This window comes from Homalodisca vitripennis, chromosome 4 (genome assembly GCF_021130785.1).
Source record: "Homalodisca vitripennis isolate AUS2020 chromosome 4, UT_GWSS_2.1, whole genome shotgun sequence".
In the NCBI taxonomy this organism is placed as follows: domain Eukaryota; kingdom Metazoa; phylum Arthropoda; class Insecta; order Hemiptera; family Cicadellidae; genus Homalodisca; species Homalodisca vitripennis.
The window spans coordinates 62,235,117-62,258,127 of record NC_060210.1 but is presented as its reverse complement, the minus strand read 5'-3'; the positions used below and the strand labels follow the sequence as shown (position 1 = coordinate 62,258,127).

The following is a 23,011-nucleotide window of genomic DNA, read 5'->3' as shown; positions in this document are numbered from 1 at the left end:
GGTTACAGAGACACCAGTCTGGAATAGTATTTTTGCAGCAATTGTTAGACATAGTAAACGGCAAAATCCCAGTTGATACTTCAACTGGCTGCATTACATTTCGAGCAGATTTTTGACAGTTCATCTACAAAGAGACTGAATTCATCCTTATGATATTCTCAGGCATTGTCTAAAATAAATAAATAAATATGTGTGTGTGTTGTGTGTGTGTGTGTGTGTTGTGTGTGTGTGTGTGTGTGTGTGTGTGTGTGTGTGTGTGTGTGTGTGTGTGTGTGTGTGTGTGTGTGTGTGTGTGCGCGCGCGCGCGCGTGTATGTGCGTGTGATTTATTAGTTTGTGTTGACCACAGAATCGTTGGCAGTTGTTGGTTAAATTTTGCATCGTTAGATTTTTGTCGAATTCTCAACTGAGGTTGTACAGTAAATTATAGTTTTAAGAGTTTGTTATAAATAACTATTTGTAGAATAATATGCCATTATTATTTTCAAATGCAAATCTAGTTGGCAGTATTAAACCACCATAAAGTTTTCCATAAAGGTCATGTAGGTGATATTTTCCCAGCTTGATTATTTATTTTTGACAAAACCAAAGCGCGAGGTTCCTGGAGAGTGGGCAGAAATTTTAATTGGCTGTGTAAGGGTATCTGATGAAGCCCCGTAGGTAAGTGAAGGGGTGGACAGGGTGGGGGAGGAGGAGAGAGCCCGGCGCACGGCTTCAGATCCAATTACGAGACTACATAACGCGTCGGCACGCCACATCCACCGGAGAGTGGTGACCGGTGTAACCGGTGAGCAGTGGTAAACCACCGGTGACACTCGTACCCAGCAGCCTGTAAGCGCCTCTATTAATTGAACCAACTGGATTGAATTAAAAGTATTGTACTATTTATCTCAATTCGTATTTTCTACTTAAAGACGAAATAGAAACTCGTATATTGCATCATTTTAATAATACCGAGGGTCCATTAAAAATATACTATTCTATATGAGCTTATATTGCACAGAAACTATTAACAGCAATCAAACCCTTGCATTGTGAAAGATAATTAATAGTGGAGGCAACCAATAATATTGAAGACCCACACCTTACAATAATAATTAATTGGGTTATCATCCCTAAGTCTTCTTGACGATATTTTCTTATTAATTGTTAACTTTCTTTCATGAGGTGTGAAGAATATAATGCCTCTTAAATTTTTACAATCTAAGCCTAAACTGGTCTTCGCCAGAGATATAAGAGATCTACATATCTGAACTCTAAGTATCGAGTGCGTTGAACACAAGGTCTGATTGAATTGAAATATTCACAATGCTGACTCGCCGTTCGTATGTTATCTGCTTAACATTCGAATGATGGACCTAGTCAATCTAGACACCAAATTTCTCTGATGTAATGTAATGTACACATTTATAAGGAACAATGGAATGGAAACTTCCAGCCAACAACGTCAGAATCCGTAGTCATCGCATCTTTTCAAGAGTCTTACTTTTCACAGTCTACCCGAGAAGATCGTTACAATCCTACTCCTCCTCCTCCTCTTGTTTGTGACGCTATAGTGCAACGTCAGGGAATCGTTTCTCACAGTTCGGCATATCCTTGTTATTATTTTTGCCAATGTCGCTCTCTTTCCAAGAAACACGTAATTTAGAAACACTTTTGTTCGTCGCCGCTGATCGGTCCTGTCCTTGCAAATAGCCCCCTTGCCCAGCCGTTGGTGTTGGTTCGGAAGTCACCTTTAAGCAGTTGGTCCCCAGGTTAAGTGTTAGAGAGGGCTTCTTAGCCTTAACTTGGCCTGGTGAAATAAGACACATTTACTTTACTTTACTTACATGTAAAGTAACCCCCAGATTGTACATCTGAACCTCCTCTTCACTGTTGTAAAGCCACGTCCACACTTACAGACTTGTCTGCGGAAACATTGTCGGTTGACTGTCTCCACGGAATTCCATTTTGTATCTGGCGATGTCTGCAGCTATGGAGTTTATGGAGGAAAAATACAATTGTTTCTATTTTCCGAACGAATGAGAAACATGGAGACAAGATTCAAGTATTTATCTCAAGTCTGCATGTGTGGACATGTCTGTTGGCAAGAGACCGGACATAACTCACAACTGTTCTGTGCAGCGCAGATGTCAGTTGCCAGTAGGAAGACAAATCGTGATCTGTTGATAAGTCGCACTGAAATCGGTTTTTGGTTTATATACTAGTTGTAGACAAAAGAGTTAATAACTTAAAACACAGTTTAGGCGTAAACATAAATTTATATTTGCCAAGAAGAAAGGTGGTAGTTCGCAAAAAACTATCATAATTTGGCACCATCTTCTAACCGTAGGTCCGATAGTACGTTCATACACCATACTACCATAGATTTTCTTACAGTCTACATCAGATTATGGGACTGTAAGGGTTTTTAATAAATAGTATAGTTAGTTCACTAGCGTTGTATAACAACACACAATATAGATAGTTGACTACTTCTGTATAAAGTATAATTAGAGGAGCATCTTACAACCTAGCGCAAAAGATTAACAATACTTTATGGTATGCACATGAAAGATAACTGAAGGAAATAACATGTTTTTAAACAAAACAAATACCCTTAAATATATTTAATTAAAAATCCTTTAATTTTCTAAAATGATGAAAAATATGACATTTCCTTGTATTATTCATAATAAAAAACCTGTAAATCCTGTAATAATCCTGTAAGCTTAAGACTCATGTACATACTGAAAAATTGGATTTTTGATCTTCTTTTATTTTTATTTAGGCTTTGTTTCTATAATTGCCCAAATTTCATGCATTAAAATGTGCATAATTTATCGCTTAATGTTTAGAAGATCTATTTACTATTTTATCTGTGATTTCGGAAGCCATCTTAACCAGTTGACTACTCTCTAAGGAAAGAGCTAAGCTACCCAGTGAACAACTAGATTTACTACCTTTTCCCCTATCACTTTCAGCGAAGGATCATTCTTAATTTGGTCTAGAATTTTAGCATATGATGGACCTCCCACCTGAGCTTTTACGACGACGGTGTCTGGACGTGTGCGTTTCCGTTTCAACCCGGAGGCCTTTTCTTTTGATAGGGTACTTTTGTAGTCTCCTCTACGACTTTGTTTTCCTATCTAACCCTCTTTGCGACGGTTACCCCCTCAGATCCATCATTATAGACATCTGGAGTTGTGGGGAACACGAGCTTTATCACGACTTTCCTCGCTCTTTTCTTTTTTGGCCCTACTGAAGGGATGGGCGGTCCAAAAGCTCACGCCCTGGCTTCTTTTCCTTTTGGGAGAGTGGCGAGGTTTGACAAGACCCATCGTTGTGTACGGTACTTCAATTCCTCTTCTCGTTGGTTGCTCGTGCTCTCATGAACTTCCTCCACGGTATCCTTAATGGTAGCCTTTGTCATTGTTTTGAGCTCACTGTGGACGTAGTTCTTTAGCGAAAATGAATTTCACCAGAGAGTTCACTTTGCTTGTGAGAGTTAGTAGTAGATCTTCTTGGTACTACCAATACCATCCTGTTCTCAATTACTTGTTGCACAAGACGTAATGGTCGACCCCTGTTACATCAGCCTGGTTGGCTTTAACTTAAAAATGGCTCTCCCTAAAATTTATAGAGCCAGCACCAACCACTGAGGCCATCCGATTGGAATTGGTGGCGGGATTTGCCTCTCCATCGCGGTACCTGTTTGGAGTAGCAGGGTTGTTTGTACATCTTACATGGTTGGTTTATATTCTGGGTTCCTTCCCCTAGCTGGATTTGGTCCACTCCGAGGTATTGGTTATTTCCTCGGTATCATCCATAACTGGAAGGTATCCTCTGATCCGCCACCTGGGGAGGCGCTCTTAGGGGACCAGTTATCTTCCTGAGTGTGCCTATACTCTGCAAAGTAAAGAGCTAAACTAGCTAGGAATATCTGTAAAATTCTTTACATAGCATGTACACATTTACATACATCATCCTGAATGTGGCTACTCTATTAGTGGGTGACACTCACTGTATACTGCCTAATAAACAGTTAAACTGGCTAACAAAATAACTGGACTAGGTGACACAATAAATGATTAAAGTAGTTAGTAATATAACTAGTTAAAATAGCTGGCACAATAACTGGTTTAACGACTGTGACTAGGTAATTTTAAAAAATCATCGTAACCAAAAACTGATAGCCCATCTTAAAAAGATACAGTTACGAGGCTGTCTAGTTACTGTAAGGTAGGTTTCCGTAGGTCATAACTACGACATACACCCACACGGTTCTTAAAAATTATACACCAAGCCAGGTTTAGTGGAGTTAGGGACCGTAATGCAACTTTAGGTTTCAGTAACTCCGTCTGTAATAGACCTTTTTCAGTTTTTTGTTGTGGAACTTGTAACCCTGAAATATGTCATCGTTCATTTTTTGGGTGCGTTTGAAACTAAACGAACCTTTAAAAGGTCCAATATAAGTAGTGAAGGAAAGGGATGGTTATTTCGCACTAGATTAGCATACGGATATGAAACACAACTAGTGTAATTGTACAGTCTAGTGCTTGTGTTACACTATTAATTTATAAAATATCTAATATTTCCATTTACTCAGCCTTATTCTCTTAGCACGATCCTCAAGTACACAGCACATATTTTTGTAACTTTAATCATATGATGAGAAAATGCTCGACTTGTAAATGCTCGAGGTCGGGAAATGATGACGTAGCTGCAGCCCTGCCGTGTGTGCAGACTATGACGTAATGCCGTAGTGACGTCATAGCCAGTATCGACCTGAGGGAGGTTAGGTCTCGACCTCCACCCCCTTGGCCGGCAAACTATCGCATTTTGGAAGTAAATTTAGTTGACCTCTGTTTCTGGCCTTGAGAAACTAAATTTAACTGAAAACCATAATTGAATCATAATTCCAGCGTTGTAAAACCATGTTAAGACTATAAACTCGATTTGTGTAAGTTCTCACACAGGTCGCTAAAAAAAAGCTTTATGTTTATTTTACGTAGAATCGAGATTATAAATAAACTTCTCAAACTAAATCAAACCAACATAACATGTGGTTTTAGCATACACTAAGCTCTACAACACTGTAAATAGTTATGCAGATATTAGTGTTATTGTACATCTATGCTATTATGTAAAAATCTAATGCTATCTATCTGTGTGCATTCATGTGTGTTTATTTAACACGTAAAATTACTGGACCGACTGTATTGAAATTTTACGTGGCCTTTCTAAGGTCACTGGTTAACATATAAGTATATACACATATATTTCGTAACTCCCTTCAGGCTACGCCACACTCTGGTCTTGAAGATTCATTTTTTGGCTTATCAGGTGATAGTAAATGTGTGTTTTAATCAACTGTTCCATGTAAACATTATAATGTGTCAATGCAATCGTACGTTTAACTAATATAAGTACCATTTTAAATTTCTTTATGTTAATAGTATTGAAAGCATAGAATAAGCTTTAAAGTAAACACTTTCTCTGTAATCAATTATGAGCACAGGAGTGATCCAGATAATAAATTAGGAATTGTAAAAATATACTTTGAAGTATACATTTTAGCAAATATTAAGTATGCAGTGCTTGGTCATTATGTCACCAGATACTATACCTTAGACCGGAATCACTTACAATAGCCACAGGTTTACACTTTTTTACTGAAATAGGCTTCTCAGACCAGCTTACGTGTTTATATTCTTGATACGGGCATCCACGTAAAATTAATTTCCGTTTCAAGATGACATACAGCCCCCATTATTCATTACATCATGTGTGTTAAGACAACCATGTAAATATAGCCATGTAGAAAAACAGGCGTTTTTTAAGTGATGCAGACATTTGGAGTTATAAGACCAACAAAAACAAATATATATAACTGCTATCTTTTACAACTACTTACTATAAAAAACCCTATATCGACTCAACCCATACCTGAAAAGTAGAATCCTCACAGGCATTGTTCTAGCTTAATATTTTTCAATACGAAATGTATTATACATCAAAATGTTAAAAAAGAACATAGAGAATAATAATAAAAAGCAATAGGAATTTTGGAGTATATGAAAAGCTAAGAACTTCGACTTTAGGATTCCTCCACGCTGGCTTAAATAGTTTAATTGTTACCGGAATCGTCTTTCATGAACTGTTGGAGAGAAATTCGAATTATTTCACGGTACTTATATAAATTGTTTCAATACCCAACTTGATGATTCCAAACCACTGCTATTTTAACTTAAATCTAAAATGGATTAGAAGATTGGAATATTTTTCAGTGATTAAAATTGCCTTCTTTAAGGAAAATCAGGCGAGAGGAAGTGGTAAATGATTTCATCTTTTCAATAGTAACAAGTGACGAAGTAAAATCAGCAATGAATGAAATCAAATCAAAAGCAGTCGAGAGTGATGAAATTTCAATAGATATGATCAAGGCTGTGAGTCCGTATGCCATAGAGGCCATTACACATTTGATAAACGAGTCATTAATAAATGAGATTTTTCCTGAAAACTGGAAAATTAGTCTTGTACACACCCTTTGCCAAAGGTCGCAGCCTCTAAATGTGTCGAACAGTTAAGGCCCATATCGATATTACCCGCAATATCCAAGATTCTCGAGAAAATTGTAACAAGACAAATTGTTAATTGTATGGAAAGAGAAAACATTTTGCCAACAACACAATCTGGTTTTAGGAAAAGCCACAGCACATGCATTGCCCTGGTAAACTTATTCAGTGATCTGATCGATGAAAGAGACTAAGGAAGATATAACTCAGTTGTAATGCTTGACTATTCACAAGCGTTTGATTCAATAAATCATGAAATGCTGGTGGCGAAGATGCATTATTATGGATTTGGCAAAAGTGTAATACATTGGGTCAAATCATATCTAGATGATAGGAGCCAGATTACAAAGTTGGGAGCTGAGGCATCTGCTGTCTTGTTTAAACGTAGAGGTGTACCTCAGGGAAGTTGTCTGGGCCCAATTCTTTTCAACATGTACACATCAGATTTTCCTTCATGTGTGCAAAACAGTGGAGTATACCTTTATGCAGATGACTCACAATTTCACTTGTCATATGCGCCTGGCAACATTGAAGAGGTGTTTCTGAGGATTAACTCTGATCTAGAGAGAATCAGCCAGTGGTCGCATGACAATGGCCTCAAACTCAACGTTAGCAAGTGCACTTTGATTCATCTTGCCCCACACAACCTTGTAGAGGCCCTAAGTGACAGGGGTCTGAGAGTCACGATCGGTGGCGAGAGTTTGGCTGTTTGTGACAGCGTGAAGACTCTCGCCGTAGTGCTGGATAGGGACCTTACGTTCTCCAACCATGTCACTTATACCATCCAGCGTGCCATTGGCAGGTTAAGGGGTCTCTACAGGTTTAGGGATCTGCTGCCGGAGTCTGCAAGGCTGCAATTAATGCAGGCTTTCGTGTTCTCTGTGTTTTACTATTGTTATCCTGCTTATGGCAACAGTATCTCGAAGGGAGACCAGGAGCGAATCCAGAAGCTTCAAAATTCCGCAATTCATTTTGTTTTCAAATTAAAACGCTTTGATCATGTTTCTCCTTATCAAGATGCTGTTGGCCTATTGCCTATGGAAACTGTGTGCAGGATACAGACCTGTATTTTAATTCACAAGGTTCTGTCTGACGGAGAGCCACAGTACTTAAGCGGGAGGCTCTTATCCCGGGAGGAGGTTTCAAAATACAGAACCCGTCATGTCACGCACTTGCTACACTTCCCGAAAACCTCAAACGAGTAAAACTAGATTCATTTAGAATAAAAGTAAAGGATTTTTATAAAAATTGTCATGTAGTTTAAGTTAGTTCATTGTTTAGTTACTGCTAAGTTTAGTGTGTACTTGTTAAATATTGTTTGTTGCACCTATTTTAAATATTTATAATGATTGACCTAACACAATCTTGTACTGAGAAACGCTTGGAAATAAAGGGCATTTTTATTTATTTATTATCACCTCACTCAGTAGTGTTTAGAGTGTCGTTTAAAAGGAATATGCCCACGCTGTCCTTTTTCAGTAGGAAATTGCATGCAAAGCCGCGGGTAATTGCTAGTATAATATTGCTAAAATAAACTATTTTTGAAATAGTTAACCTTATTGGTGTACACACTGTGACTTTTTTGCGATATAGATTCACATTATCTAAAAAAAACGAATATTGAAATATTTCAATTAGATTGAATTTGATAATAACGTATATGACATAATTCAAAAACTGAAAGAACTAAAAAGCAACTTAATATTTTAATAATATATTTATTTCATTTTGAATGTTGGTATACGTGAAGCCCCCTATTTAATCCATAGCTTTAAATTTTAATATTTAAATTTAAACATGCATGTGGTAAATAACATAGTCTTCGAGCTCAATCTTTGCGCTGGAGGAGAGTCTCCACTTAACGCAAGAAACTGTTTTGTAATATTATATCTCACACTATAGCTGCTTGCGAGTTTTAGAGACAATCATATGACCTCTAATAGGTGCAAACATTACCGTCGGAGTTGTAGAGTCTGCGTGGAGGCCTCGTACAAGCCTTTTCTAAATGCTGCGCCAGCAACATTTATATGAATCCGTTCATCTGTTATTTCCAACCCTTTCCTTCCAAGTGCTTCTTTATTTGTAAAGCACTATATTTTAAATACAATTATGATCGAAAGCGGGTAAATGCAATGACCTTATTTCCACGGGATGTGCGCTACTTCTTGTTAATTTATACCTACTGTCAATCACCCTAATGTTGGAGCAAGGGGCACAACCTTGTACTTAACCCTATAAAATATAAACCTCTCTGTTCTGTCACAACTTTCTCCATTTCCATGGTATACTGGAAACCCTGACTTTACAAATCCCAAACGTCGTTTTGGATTTGTTGGGAAAACTGTGTACAAAGGTGTGATTTTGGAGATTGACACTTAGTGAACTAATTCTTTGTCTTTGATGATGGACCTTTGCTTGTTTATGGCATTAATGGATTTGACAACACTTCAAGGTCTCAATGTCGTACTCTAGACTGTATGCTAGACTGGATACGGCGGAACGCTTTGGAGAATTGGATTATTTCGTGGTGGCCTTAAACTTGATTTAGAGATCCATTAAACTCATGGTGATCACATCAAACAACACCCGCATACGAGACGATACTACTGCAGCCTTGAAGTGCAGGGAAACATACAGGTCAGGGGTTCGATTCCCGGGGAGGTTTACAAATAGATGTAGACCGTTTTTCCTTAAAACGTTATGGCAATGAACATGTCACTGGTGTATAAAAACTGCCTTGAAAACATTTCAAGCATGTTAGTCCTTTTTTCATAACGGTCAGTTGAAGTTCAAACACTGGTGGTAAATTCGGAGAGCTAGGTCGTTTTATTCTTATATCGTTTTGAATATACCAAGGGTTGCAAATATATGTCCATGGGATTCGCCACTATACATTATGGGATGTAGCGTTTTTGTCTCTGGTGTTCCATATCATGGATTCATACTTAGCAGATTCACTATACGAGAGGCAGAGACAACTATAGAACGGACCAACATCGCTTTAAGGCTTATGAACGTCTGCCCTCTCAAGTAGGAGCATACTTGTTAACAGTTTTCCCAATTAGATGTAAAGAGCTCAACCTCAGGCATTAAAAGCTCGAGCGGAACGTCAATTGACATGGATTTTGTGTGGATTATTACTCGATGGGAGAATTCCTGGCATATAACTGGGAGAGCAAATAAACCAGGTTTGGAGCAGAAGGAGCAGCTGATTGATACGTGAGTGAGTACGCGCTCTATGTCGTGATGTGATATTATGACGCAATGTACAGTATACAAGGTTCGTTTTCTGAGACACTAAAGAAATATTGTGTTTATGATCATGATTTGTGATAGTGGTCTTAGCTCAGATTCCAGAACTCTTCCTTATTGCAAACAGAAAACAAGTGACAGACAAACTATCTGTATTGTTACAGATCGTGTTGGTACAATACATCCGTTCCATAGGTAGTGCAGTCATTGAAGCGAAAAATACGGTCTTACCTCCGAATTTTTTTACTGTGTACCGATTTGCATGGAATTGTGAAATTAGGCTCATCTTACCCTTAACTTCAAAAGTGAAAATGATTTGAACTCCACCTATTATTTTTAAGGGGTGTAAACAACGCCTTAATGGAAAAATTTACATTGAGCCATTTTATCGCTAGAAAACATGTCTAATAGTAAGTGGTGAAACTGTAAAGTGTTTTCTAACACAATTACCTCATATTAAAATCATTTTAAACCCCTTGAAAATCGTACAACCCTTGCAAACAACCCCTAAATTGAAAAAATCACAAAAAAAATACTTTGGTACGACATAAAAAGATAATATAGAGTAAATATAGAGTAAGTAATATTTTATATTCTCTATAATAATTATCAAATTTTTAACCCCCTTTCAACCCTTGAAAATTACCCTTTGATAAAAAATTTAAAATTTTTTTTTAATAAATAAAAAGGATTTAAATATTATTCCACACTCTCGAAAATGACCATCGTATTCTTAAGCTTTTCTACCCTTAAAACTACCCCTAAATTAAAACAGTAAATATATATGATTACATATTTAAAAATAATTTAATTTAGAATAAAAAATTGCCTTTTATTGAATAAAATATTTACAAATTATATAAAATTCACTCAAATGTGTTATATATACATATAAGAACGTTGGTATGTATTCATGCCTACGTTACCAACATATATGAGCCATATTATGTATATATATACACATTGCAATAGTTTTGTGTCTCTATTATACTGCGTACTTTCACATTGCTCCAAATATTAACACTCCGAAATTTTCAGTTACTAAGAAAAAAAAAATATGATAAGTTTTTGGACCATAACTCCTTCAATTTTCTTGCTATCAAAATTTATAAAAAACTATTGTAAAGTTAATTAAGAGAGATACAACATCGTGTATTGCAATATATAATAAAAAACCTTTTTCTCAAACGGTGAAGGGTTAAAGGGCTTAAGAGATGCTGTGATTGCGCTGCCACGCGCTCTTTAAACAATCATATCTCCGTCAATTTTTGTTTGACAGAAAAAAACGAAAAACCAAATTGTTTGTCAGAAAAATACCTACATTTTTCATCCTTACATTTTATACGTATCTGTCGTCATTTTTGAGATATGATGAAAAAAGTTTTTTTTTTAATTTGAATCGTGACTGTTTTTAAAAATATGTGTCCTGAAGCAGCTGATACAATTCATCAAACTCTTCATAACAAAGTTAATTCTAGGCGGAATACGATTAATTTTAATTTTGGTGGAAATGGCACTTATGAAACCCATTGATTTAAAAGAAAAAAAAAACATTAGATGTTCCTCTTATTTGCAATACAGCTCACTTATTTCACGTGCAAAAGACTTTTAATAAGGCTCATTTTAAAGCTTATTTCAAGCACTACAAAACCCTTTTTTATTAGAATGCCTAAAACGCATCTGTTCGCCGCTAGATGGCATTGACCACATCGATTAAATTTCAGACAAAAAAAAAACGGCTTTGATCTTTAATATCTAGCTTAATATTGCACTTTGAATACTTTATAAAAAACCACATTGGTAATTTTTTACCTGCTACAGTTTTGTTTTTTATAAAATTTTCGATAAAACGTATATGTTTGGAGATATTTACAAAAAACCGATGAAAAACGTGAAAAAATTGCGAATTTTCAATTGCCAATAACTTGAAAAGTATTGGATTTTTCGAAAAACTTTATATATGATGTTTTGCTTAACTTTAGGCCTTCTATCGATATCCGAGGTTATTTTGAAAAACAAAAAATCACCCCCGAGAAGGGGTGGCAATTTTCACTTTTGAAGGTAAGGATAAGATGAAACCTAATTCCAAAATTGTATGCAATTCGGTTCACAGTAAAAAAATTCGGAGCAATGATGCTTCAATGACTGCACTAAGGGTCTTACAATAAAAAAATTAATCCAAAAGTTTTTCACCGCGTTTTTTGACTGAAATAGTTTGTATCTTCACGAATTTTCGACAGAATTTATCACTGACATGTATCACTACAATGTAACTCCATTGCAGAGTTACACTCTGCCCTTGGCTCACAGCCAAATGTTTCGGAGTTGCATCGAGTCAGATATTACCATAATGAGGGTCATATCTCGTCTTCGATATTAGTCGCAGTCGCCGGCAACTACCAAGCTTTACATTTACCAATGTCGCTTTCCAACGTTCTCGATTAAAGCTTGTTCCATGTTATAGCTAAGCTTTACTGTACCCTAACGTAAAGCTAGCAGCAATTTCGCAGCAATAACATTTATGCCCTAACCGGCGAAAACTACTAAAAGAAATTACTTTAGCGATAAAAAAACTATAACATGTACAGTGCTTATGCGATTGTAATGCCAATTGGCCCTTTCTACTCCTACACTAGTAGTAGGAATACTACTACTAGTAGTAGTGGCGTATGAATTTATAATAAAGTCTTAACATTGTAAACATAAGTTTATTGTACTTTTATAAATACATCTATACTAAAATATAAATAAATGGAATTGCTGGCATTTAAAAATAAAAATATTTCTATCTATATAATACAGCCCCAATATTTTTATAAGCAACACACGCTCAGTTAGAATCTGCACGACTTGGTTAATATATTATAATAAATGTCTAATTAACTTTATTTACAAAACAGATAGGCTCAGCATCAATTGTGCCAGAATATTACTTCTTTTGGGGCAGCTCTCCAATGGGTAGGTACAGTGACCAACTATGATCGCCATGGTGGCCTTGGTTTTACTGATCTCTGCAATTGTGTTCCAAAATCATGAGTAAAAACATGACCGAGATTCCAAGGTCATGCTGATTAATGACGACACGTCTGGTTTTTTTCTTTGTTCAGAAACAACCCTGAGAACATTTTATGAAGAAAAGAATTGTATTTGTTCTGCTGACCAATAAATCATCGTACAACCGATACAAAAGAACAATCCTAATACAAATGTACGACCCATCTATCCCTAATCCAATTTTGCAAGAGGTGAGAGCCCATACTCTGGGCACAGGCAGTTTGACGGGATGCTTGCGGGTTACCTTCTGTAAATAGGGAATTCCGGATTATGTTTTTATAATACACGTGCAACAGGTATAAAACAAGTATTGAAATAAAATGTTTATAATCATGAATAAAAACGTACTTTTACATGTTTAACGAACATACATAAAACGAACAAAACACAAATTAACCAACCGTTATTCACGTAAACCGTCCCGTGCGTTAACATTTTAACCTCAAGGTCTGTAAGATACCTGCTGTTCTGCCGTTTTTTATTGACAATAAACGTCAGAACAACAGGTATCTTACAGAATAAAGAAACTTTGTACTTGTAAGACTTATTACAATCACTACATTGAAATCACATCAAGCAATACTCTTTTTTGGTGAGGCCTTTCCATACCATGGCTATCTTCTTCAGACACATCACAAAATGCTATGTGGCAATGAACTGAGTAAAGCCAACACAAGCTCCATCTTAAACATTTAAGACTTATGTTTATTTTCGTCAGAAATAAACTTTTCGTTTTAGTTTTTATACTTGCCAGAGTAAGGAGTAGTTCAAGAGCCAGCACCACCTTGCGCGCGCGCCTCAGCTCATGCATTAAAGATTTTTATAGCCGCTACGAAATTCGAGGCTACATCAGGGCTGGAAATTTCCTAGTCACGGACACTAGACTAATAGTAACTGAATACAACTGTGAATCATACAGTTATACAAATACGACATTGTTATTTCCAATAATCTCTTGTAAAAATCTTAAAATAATTAAAATTCGTAATGTAGACAATAAGAGCCTCTGTATACCCAATTTTTTAATTTAAATTAATAAGATAATTTCTTTAAATTGAAGTAAGTGTTACTAATAAACCATTTACAAGTGTAACTCTTATATGAGCATTTTATTGACCTCTGAAAGCAAGATAAGTTCGCTACACATTTCACCTCTCTCTTGCCAATCGCTTGGCAACTTGTTCGCTACTACCCTCAAAATTGCGTTATCTCTTCAATTTCCGTTCAGCCACAAAACGGCTCAACCATTCTGACATTTGCTGTGTTTGAAATCCCATCATCATCATTGTAGAGTTGACGCTTCAATTTATTATAGCATATGTGTTGCTTTCATGAAGGGCATTGTACAATAGGAATTGTACTGTTACGTTGTATGATATTGTATGTTTGCCATATGTTTTTTAAAATACATTATCCATTTGAAAATAGTATCTCAAATAAAATTTTAGGGTGTGATTTTTTAAGTTTTAAATCTCTGTTTTATTAGGCTTTAATTATTAGGCGTTCGTTAAATTTTATGTTTTAGATTTGCTTAAAAAAATACATACATTGCACTCGTAACCAATGTTTCTTCCAGTTAGATAAACAAAACTTCTGAACACGAATGCAGATAGACAAATAAACTGTTGGTATTTTATCGTTTTCTTGGCTTTCTCGAGGCATATAGACAATTCTTCATCATCTAGTAATTAAAATTTAGTTAGAAAACTTGATATTAAGTATGGGAACAAGTCCATCATGTATTAATAATTCAATTTCTAAATTTGAACGACTGTATATTAATATAAATCTACAGATTTTGCTATTAGTGACGTTTAATCTCTAAAAAGAACAGATTTTGAGCGGTCAGTAAAACCCTCAAAACACATTACATCTTGGTTTACATTAAATCTTGACGAGAAGTTAATAAGACAAAAATAAATATACTTCTATTAAAAATGGTGGCCGTTTAAAATTGTATTTCGTAGATGATATTGAAAATATTGACTCAAAAATGAGTCCATTAAGGAGATTAAAATTGATAACATGATGGTTTTTATACATCAAATCATGTTTTACATGTGTTTTGGTGAAGGGATCTGAGGATGTTGAAACACAGTTTATCTCCTTTTTCATATTAAAAAGTTCACATTTTCCAATTTTTATGTAGTTAGCGCCCTCGAATGGTCTGTACATGGTGAAAAATGTATAACTATTAAACTATAAAGAGTTGGGTATTCTAAAAACGATAGCACTGAAATTCAATAAAATAGAACTTCAAGCTGAAAGATTAAATAATGACAAATACCGAAACTAACTTACTAAAGGCTTATTAAACCCTTTCAAAATTGTATGGAAAATAATTTACTTATATGTTCCTCTTTGAAAAAATTAATTTGTAATTGATATTCTAAAAATTATCCTTAAGAATGCCTAAGAATAGAAAAACTAGACTACGTTATGGTTACTTTTTGCGTTGTGCGGGTTTCTAAATATTGTACTATTCATTATGATTCAGGATTAACATATTTACTACTGTATTACCTATTGGAGCTAAAGACGAGGTTACAAACAAATAAAGTAACAAGAAACGTTCTTTTCTATTCATAAGGTTAATTTATGGAATAGAATTAAATTACACGTATTTTATGGAAATTAACCTCAAGTTGTGTCGTAAAATGTATCTTTTGAGAATATCAAAGATCAGAAAGAGTTTTATTATGAATGATAAATTTACACATTCCACTGACAAGTCATGTGTAACCATGGACTGTAACCCTGTTTATTGTCCATTAAGTATTTATTCTGCTTTTTGGTGCTAGTAATCTTTTCTCAATATGATGTTTACCGTTGCTAATAATATTTTGTTAAAATGATATCATTTTCCGTGCAACTCAAGTCAGTAGATAGAGTAGCTTGCAAGTTGGTGGACGATAGCAGATTTGGAAGTAACGCGAAAAACTGTTTATTTAAAAATAAACAAGAGCACGAAATATTATGCATGTCTGAGATGGGATTTAGATCCATTTCACCTAGCTGGCCCATAACTCGTATTGGTGTTTCGTACTTATTAGTTCATCTTCTCGCGTGTCTCTGGACGCAAAACAGACGTAATTTTTGACCTCACGGAATTTAAGAGCAGTTTTGCAATACATTAGATTTTATCATATTAATAACGACGTCTTAAGTGTTTTTAGACTCCGGAAATGGATTTAAGTTATATATACGCTGCAAAATATTGTATAGATTAACAAAGCGATATTAATAAATTGATTTCATTGTAACTTAATGCATTGTTTATAAAAATATTTACAATTCTATTTTTATATATTGGGCGTGTTTGAACAAGTGTCATATTTAAAATGTACAAATTAAGAAGGACGTTTTCAATAAAATAATTTTAAAATGTGTTATTTAAGAAATAATACAAAATAAATGTTTGCTTTGTTCAAGTAAGGCAACTGTGATGACAATGTTGATTGCAGCGCTCTGAACTAATACACAATATCTGCGCTTAGTAAAGTGCAACTGTAAAAGCACTGCTGTCTGATGGAAGAACAAACAACTTCTTTACTTTCCTTGAAGTGTACACATTGCATCCATGTTTTCAGTTTGTAAAGAAGTCATATAATGCTGTTTAGCAGAAGTCAAATAATTAAGGGGAAGGTGGTGTGAGGGAGATATTACACTTCAATATTCTCATCTTGTAATAATTTGATATTTCTTGACTACTAATATTTTACTGTACAAACAGACAGAATGTTGCCTTGTTAACATAACTTTGACTTTTTGCTCACATAAACCTAGGGGTTTCTGACACAAATTTTTATCCTACGGCTCCCGTGTTTCAGGGGCAGAGTCGATAGTGTGTTACCACTGCAACTCGGCGTACGATCCTCGATGTGGTGACCCTTTTGACCCTTACTCTCTGGGCAAGATCAACTGTTCCATGCAGGCACAGCTGGAACACCTGCCGTTCATGGAACCCACGGTCTGTCGCAAGAATGTGCAGAGAGGTGAGAACAGGAATAAAACCAATCCGCTAAAACACAAAATGTTTAGTTTACAATAACTCCGTTATTTAATATTCTATGCATGCTATCACTAATAAAGTAACTCGATGAATCTTGTTAAGAATTGCCAAACTAAATAAACTATTTTTAATGTAATCTATTTACTATCTTAGGAAATGTGTTGTGTCTTTCAAATTAGTATACAGGTACGGTATGGTGGATTGAGCAGGTGATCTTTACGTTATCAGTTGTACCCGCTGCCACTAAGACACCCCTGCAGACAAAAATGATTTTAAATAGATATCTAAATGAAAGCATTAGTAGTACATAAATGTAGTTTAACCCTTTTGATGCCAGGCCGTTTTTCGCAATGCCATCTGTAAAGTGCCAGAGCCATTTCGCTATGTGCTACTCAGTAGTGCCAAGCCATAAAACAGCTTCTTGACATACATTTGAGAAAACATGCATAACTCTCTTATGGCACATCATAGACTAATACGTTTTTGTTTTTTTTTTTTAGGTAACATTATGGGTAATAATATTATATCAAATAATAACACATTTGTTTTACATAATCATAATTTTAAACAATCTAAACATATTTCACATTTTTTATTTTTTATTTTAGTTTGAAATTTAAAAACTTAACTTTTATTTCATTTTTTGTCAGGGAAAAATTTTGTTTTTTGTGTAGTAATAAGTTGTTAGTAAGCACACAAAATTTCAATCGAAAATAATCATAACTAGTTAAAAAAACCTTTTGGACTATCAATGTTTTTTTTTTTAAAGGCCAATGATGTCGGTTTCCGCTCATGACCTTATTAGTCATGCGTTTGACAATATGTCTGGTAGCAACAAACTATCTGAAACAGGTTTATATCTAAGCAAATCAAATTAATTTAGTGTCCATTTTATAATTGTTTTAAACACTATAAAATATTTATATAGGTTCAATTTATATAAGTTTAATTACGAGCTGTTGCCAGAATAAATGAATAAAGAAGTTCAATGAAATTTCTTCATAATTTTGTAAATAATTTGTCCATATGTAACTATTTTTATAATAAAATCATGTCTTGTCATAAAAAACACAATACAGTTTATATACATATTTACAATATAATTGGTTTTATGTAATTGACACATTCAAACATTGTAAGGGCATCGATGTTTGGGGAAGGAAGTCCAAGTGACACCCTAGTTTGCACTTTATACAAACAGTTTTTGCACGTCTTCTTTTTCCTTCGGGGTTTTATTTTTTCCACTGCATACGCTGCAATTCGTTTCCTTAGCTCCAAAAGACCGAAAAAAACTTATACTGGCTGCGCATTATATTTTTGACCGAAAGCCGATGTCATCGGCCCGCGGCACTTTTCGCGTAAAGTAGGCGGGCCGATGTTATCGGCCCGTGGCACTAAAAGGGTTAAGTCATTAAGAGAAGTATCTTATATTCACATTTTTCATATAAATTAATGTTTAATACTCTTCTTGAATGTGTTGTATCATGTAGTTTTTTTAATTGGACTTTGAACTTTTAGAACATTAAGTTTTCATCTTTAACTACAAGTGTTCCTTATAAGTTTTGTATATCAATTTTCATGGCCTTTCCATTAGTGTATTACATAACAGGGGTTTCTCTCCAAGACTTTAATTTGGTGGTTACCGAGCCTACTTTTGAAGAATGTACAAAAATTAGTAAATCCTATTATATAGAGTATCCATAGAATCTTCCTATCGCAACTTTTTACAGAATTGCATCTTACAACTATTCACAAGATGCTCAAACTTGCAAAGCAGTAGAAAAAATTTCGATGTCACCAACTAAATGAGTACTTTTTACCAACCAATTTTATTGAAAATAAATTAAGTTAGTAACATGTCACTTTATTCAACAAAGGATTGATAATTTTCATATAAAAACTGAAATATGAAAGTAGATTTGTGCAAGTAGATTATTTCTCCACCGTCCACATTGGCTCTAGAGAGGATGTTTATATATCCTTACCGGAATCAAGATCACACGCTTCAAAATTAGAACAAAAATAGGAAATCTAACTCATGCTGGTATTTAGCACTAGAGCATAAATTTAGCACAATTGTTACAAAATTACTATGAACGAAAACGAGTCAAATGAAACGTATTGGACGATCACGATATTTTAGCTGATTATAAAATAGAAGACAGTATTGGCTCACACGGTGGGAACTCACACAAGAAACTTGGTGAATTGTTTCCGATTTTCCAAGCTTTTGAGGAAAATATATCGGATTAAATATCTGCGTTAGAAGTCGTGCAACAGTTATAAATCGAGCGCTACAGACAATAGAAATGAAACTGATTGCAATATTTAATGGACAGACTAATAACGCTAAAATCTGTGGCCTCTCATGGCCAGCAAGAGGAAACAAAAATCTGTCTCGGCGAAAATATTACTGATATTGTTAAAAAAATGCTCTCCGGATACAAACCGGTATTAAGTATTATGAGTTATTGTTGCAGAGGGAATACGTTTAGGATTCAAAATATATGGCTAAACGTTGGAATCTATTATTAAGGAACCCAAGACCCCATAAGATATAACCAAAATAACCACGACAACCTCCATCGTAATCACTAAAACAAAAATAAACTCAGAGAAAATCATTAAAACCACAATAAAACACCAACCCCTCTAAATTAAATTCCTCTTAAGCACAATTACTTGCACCCTTACAATGACAATAAGTACTATTGTAAAAGCTTAATAGGCTTTTAGAGCCCTAATGGCTTATGGGCTTTTTTAGGTTGTTGTTAATAACAACAACTATTATACAAAAATAACTGTGACAGAAACAACTAAAGTTACCAAATAAAAACTCATCGCAGCCCCCGAAAGAGCAAACACATGTACATCATTGGCGATCACCAATACCCAAAGACCAACATCAATCACCAAACAGACAAAGCTGCCGCACTAGACTTTGGCAAAGTCTTTAAATATTCAAGCACTGTGCGTCAACTGACCCTCCGACTGCTTGCAGAGCCTCATTGATTCACACTGCTATGTATGTTGACTCATCAATATCAGAGCATACTAACTAACTAAGAAATTATTATTTAATTAATTGATACTGTCTACTATCCAGATAATACAGTGTGTCCTCAAAGTCATGTTGTACTTTTAATTTATTATTCAATTCAATTCTTTTTATTGCATAAGGTACACATAAGTACATCGCAATCGTCAATATAGTATAAATCTAAACTTAAATATAAAAGTGCTATCAACAAAATCACATTGAATAGTAGTCAAAAGAAAGAAATAAGCACACAAAAACAATTATTTAAATTAAAATTTAAAAGCCACTGTCAGAGAGGAATTCATTTACACTATAAAATTCCTTTACTATTAAGTATCTCCTCAGGTTTCTTTTAAAAATTGTCAGTTCACAAACCTCCTACAAATTTTGAGAGAGAGCATTATAAAAAATTACACCCGCGTGCATCACTCTAGTCTCGTGCAGGGACAATCGATGTGAGGGAGTACGAAGCAAAGTGCCGTGCCTCGTCGGGTAGGCATGAGTGCTTCCCACTGACGGAATCTGACACAGATGCTTTCTCACATACATGACAAATCTAAAAATGTAAAGGGATGTCATTGTTAGAATGTTGAGATTCCTAAATAAACCACGGCATGAATGAAGATTTGGGACCCTGCATATGATCCGTACAGCTCTCTTTTGGACCAAAAATGCATGTTCTGCAGGAGAGGCTCCACCCCAGACCTCAATCCCATACGCCAACAACGAAGCGAAACATCCGTGGTAAGCAGTCACCAACCCATCTCTGTCCATAAAAGTACTCAGAGTTCGTAATGCAAAACACACTTGACTCAGTTTACCACACAACCCAGATACACGAGTAGACCACTGCAATCTACTATCGATGGTTACACCCAGGAAACACGTAGATTTAGATGATTCTAATGAAGTTTCATTTATGTTAATCAATAAATCAGAGTGTTGCTTATTTTTTGTTAGAAACTGAATAAATGTGTTTTCTTAGCATTCAACATTAGGTTATTTTTCGAGAGCCAACTGTCAATATTTACGAGGGAAGAAGATGCTCGTAGGTCCACATCACTATCCGAGCCACCGAGAAGAACTGTAGCATCATCCGCGTAGAGTACCAAATTTGCGTCCCCCCTGCACACATGAATATCGTTAATGTAGAGGATAAAAAGTAATGGGCCTAGAATGGAACCCTGCGGCACCCCATACTTGTTCTCAATCAAACCTGATTTCGAAAACCCAACTGGAACGAACTGCTGCCTGTGAGTCAAATACGATTGTAGCCATGAAAGAGCTACGCCTCTAACTCCATAACCTTCCAGCTTAGAACACAATATGCTATGGTCTACACGATCGAACGCCTTTGAAAGGTCGCAAAAGATTCCTAAGGCTGCCTGGCGTTTTTCTAGGTGGTCAATAATTTGGTCAACAAGAGAAATCACTGCGTCAGCTGTTGAATGATTCTGTCTAAATCCAAACTGATTTGGGACCAGTACATTGTGGCGCTGTAAAAAGGCAGTCAAACGAGAACAAACGAGTCTCCAGCACCTTAGATAAAGTAGGCAAGAGAGACACCGATCTGTAGTTGTCCGCACATTCCCGATCACCTTTCTTAAAAACTGGCACAACTTTAGCTATTTTGAAACAATTTGGGAAAACACCACCTGCAATTAATTGATTCATTGAACAGAATACACATTTGATCTAGAAAACAACCGTAACATTGCTTCAACAACTAAGCGGACATTTCGTCAACCCCCGAAGACTTTTTGGTTTTCATTGATATGATGCTTTTTTCTATCTCATCCGGTGTGATTGGCGTAATAAAGAAAGATTGAGGGATTACTCTTCCACGTGAACATGCTCCACTATCCAAACGCAAGCCATCAATTGGTTGCACACCACAGAAGACTGAATTAAACATGCTAGCAACTTCCCCAGGTGAATCAACCACAACTCCTCCATTCAACAAAGCAATATTTTCATGCGGTTTCGTGTCTCTAGTTTCACGTTTAATAATTTCCCAAACTGTCTTTTGTTTGTTGTCGCTATCGGAAATTGCTCTAGATGTTAGTAAACGTTTACGGCAGTTTACAAGATTCCTCAGAATAGTACGACGCCGATTGAGCACGCGTTTCAAATCCGGATCACCAAAATCCCTAACCAAAATTGATAGATCTCTGTTTTTGGACGCCATCTCCTTAATTTTGTAATCAAACTCAAAAGTTGCATTGTATTTTTGTTTAGGCCTCGACTCTTTAAACGGGAAGGAGACTGAAAAAGCTTTATTAATTAATTAAATTCATGAATGCTTCAAACTTTGAATTCACATCCTTTAATGTTGATAAAATGGACCAATCCGTTGAAGTTATGGGTTGAAGTTGGGTTGAAGTTATGGACTTGAAATTTTGAATCTGGTTCTTGGAGAACACTCGTTTTAAAATAGTGACCCTTTCTACCCTCAGACACTTGGTGAGATAAATAATTTGAGAATGATGATCGGACAATCCATTAAATGTCACCTCACATCGGATGTTACTTTGAACATCTGTATAAACATTATCCAGAAGAGATGCACCGGTTGCAGTTAATCTTGTTGGTTGATTTAAAATTTCCCTCATGTTAAAGGAGAAAAATACTTGTCGTAATAATGTAACATGAGAATCGTTACTTGCTAAAAAGTTCAAGTTAAAGTCCCCACATATTATAGTTCGTTGATTTCGCCTTAATAGGCCAGTCAACAGCTGCTCCATTTTAAGCAAAAAATCGTTTTTGTTTTTACAGGGTGGACGATAGACACAAACCAAATTAATTACTGAAGAGTCTAAGAAAGACTGATCACCAACTTTAAACTCTAATTTTACAATTGCGCATTCAAAGCAATCTTCATTTGAAAATTCAATTTCCAGCTCGGCTAGCCGTGTTACAGAGAAATCAAATATTGACTCATTGTGTCTAAAGATGGCCACCCCACCGCCAGCGGAATTTTTCTGACAGAAAGATGTTACACATGAATACTGTGGGATTACCACCAACTCCCCAACAGTATTATAGTTACTGTTTTATTAATCGCAGGTCTATGAAACATATATACATTAAAACTGTT

At 35.5% G+C, this 23,011-nt stretch overlaps 1 protein-coding gene across 1 annotated transcript in view; it reads left to right on the top strand.

The window, feature by feature from the left end:
* Positions 1-23,011, top strand: part of LOC124359380 — a 50,527-nt gene that overhangs the window by 16,584 nt on the left and 10,932 nt on the right. Inside the window, exon 2 of the mRNA XM_046812073.1 lies at positions 16,693-16,857. Coding sequence (XP_046668029.1) covers positions 16,693-16,857 — 165 coding nt within the window. The remainder of the gene's footprint in view (positions 1-16,692; positions 16,858-23,011) is intronic.